The sequence below is a fragment of the Nicotiana tomentosiformis genome, chromosome 3 (assembly GCF_000390325.3).
Source record: "Nicotiana tomentosiformis chromosome 3, ASM39032v3, whole genome shotgun sequence".
NCBI lineage: Eukaryota > Viridiplantae > Streptophyta > Magnoliopsida > Solanales > Solanaceae > Nicotiana > Nicotiana tomentosiformis.
In genome coordinates, this window is record NC_090814.1 from 121,423,654 (window position 1) to 121,424,864 (window position 1,211).

The 1,211-nt window shown below is 50.0% G+C and overlaps 1 protein-coding gene across 1 annotated transcript; it reads left to right on the plus strand.

The window, feature by feature from the left end:
* Positions 1-244: 244 nt before the first annotated feature.
* LOC138908423 (uncharacterized) lies at positions 245-889 on the plus strand. Its single transcript, XM_070199088.1, has one exon. The coding sequence runs from the start codon at positions 245-247 to the stop codon at positions 887-889; it is 645 nt and encodes a 214-aa protein (XP_070055189.1).
* Positions 890-1,211: the final 322 nt, after the last annotated feature.

Below are 1,211 nucleotides of genomic sequence, written 5' to 3' on the forward strand. Positions count from 1 at the left end.
GCTCCGTACAATGGGTATTCTGGAGACCAGTGGGGTCTCGTTCACTACTTTTCAATTTTCTATGGCTGCCTTCAGATGGTGAGAGGCTTACAAGAGGTACAGGCCGGTCGGTGCAGTACCACTTACATGGCAGGAGTTCTCTATTCTCATTTTAGATAAGTCTGTGCCACAGTCTCATAGGGAGGAGCTGCACAAACAGTTTGAGTAGCTTCGCCAGGATGGAATGTCTGTGACCTAGTACGAGATGAGGTTTTATGAGTTGGCTTATCACGCAGTTTGGTTGGTTCCAACTGATAGGGAAAGGATTAGGAGATTCATTGACGGCCTCACATATCAGTTGAGGTTACTCATGACTCGGGAGAGGGTATTTGGTGCTACTTTTGATGAGGTAGTTGACATTGCTCGGCAGATAGAGATGGTCCATAGCCAGGAGCGTGGAGAAAGGGAGGCCAACAGGCCTTGTGGACCAGGTGATTTCAGCGGTGTTCCTTCAGGGGGTCAGTTTTACCGCGACAGGGGTCGTCCTTACAGACACGCTCAGACGGGTCGTCCAGTTCACTGTTTTGCATCATCCGGCCAGGGTCTATATAATTCTCATCTGGGTCAGCCATCTCTCGGTGCCCTTCCAGCCCAGAGTTCGTCCTGTGCCCCTTCAGTTCAGGGTTCATTTGCACCGGGTGCTTCTAGAAGTTATTCTGGTTCTCGGGGCCCGATGCAGTCCACACCACCACCAGTACTGGGGAGCTGCTTTGAGTGCGGGGAGTTTGGGCATATGTGGAGGCAGTGTCCTCGTCGCCCGAGAGGTCCAGTGCAGCAGAGGAGTCAGACTACGACTTCAGCACCAGTTACTTTGCCACCCGCCCAGCCAGCTTATGGTGGGGCTCAGTAATCTAGGGGTTGCCCAAGAGGGGGAGGCCGATCAGGTGGCGGTCAGGCCTGATTCTATGATTTTCCTGCCATGCCAGATGTTGTTACTTCAGATGCAGTGATCACATGTATTATTTTAGTGTGCCACAGGGAGGCTTTTATATTATTTGACCCGCTTTTTATTCGTATGTATCATCGTACTTTACTCATTATCTGGATATTCCCCGTGAGTCCTTAGTTTCACCCGTTCGTGTATCTACGCCCGTGGGCGACACTATTATTATGGACCGTGTGTATCGGTCATGTGTGGTAACTATTGATATGAAATTACTGTAGAATTTTAA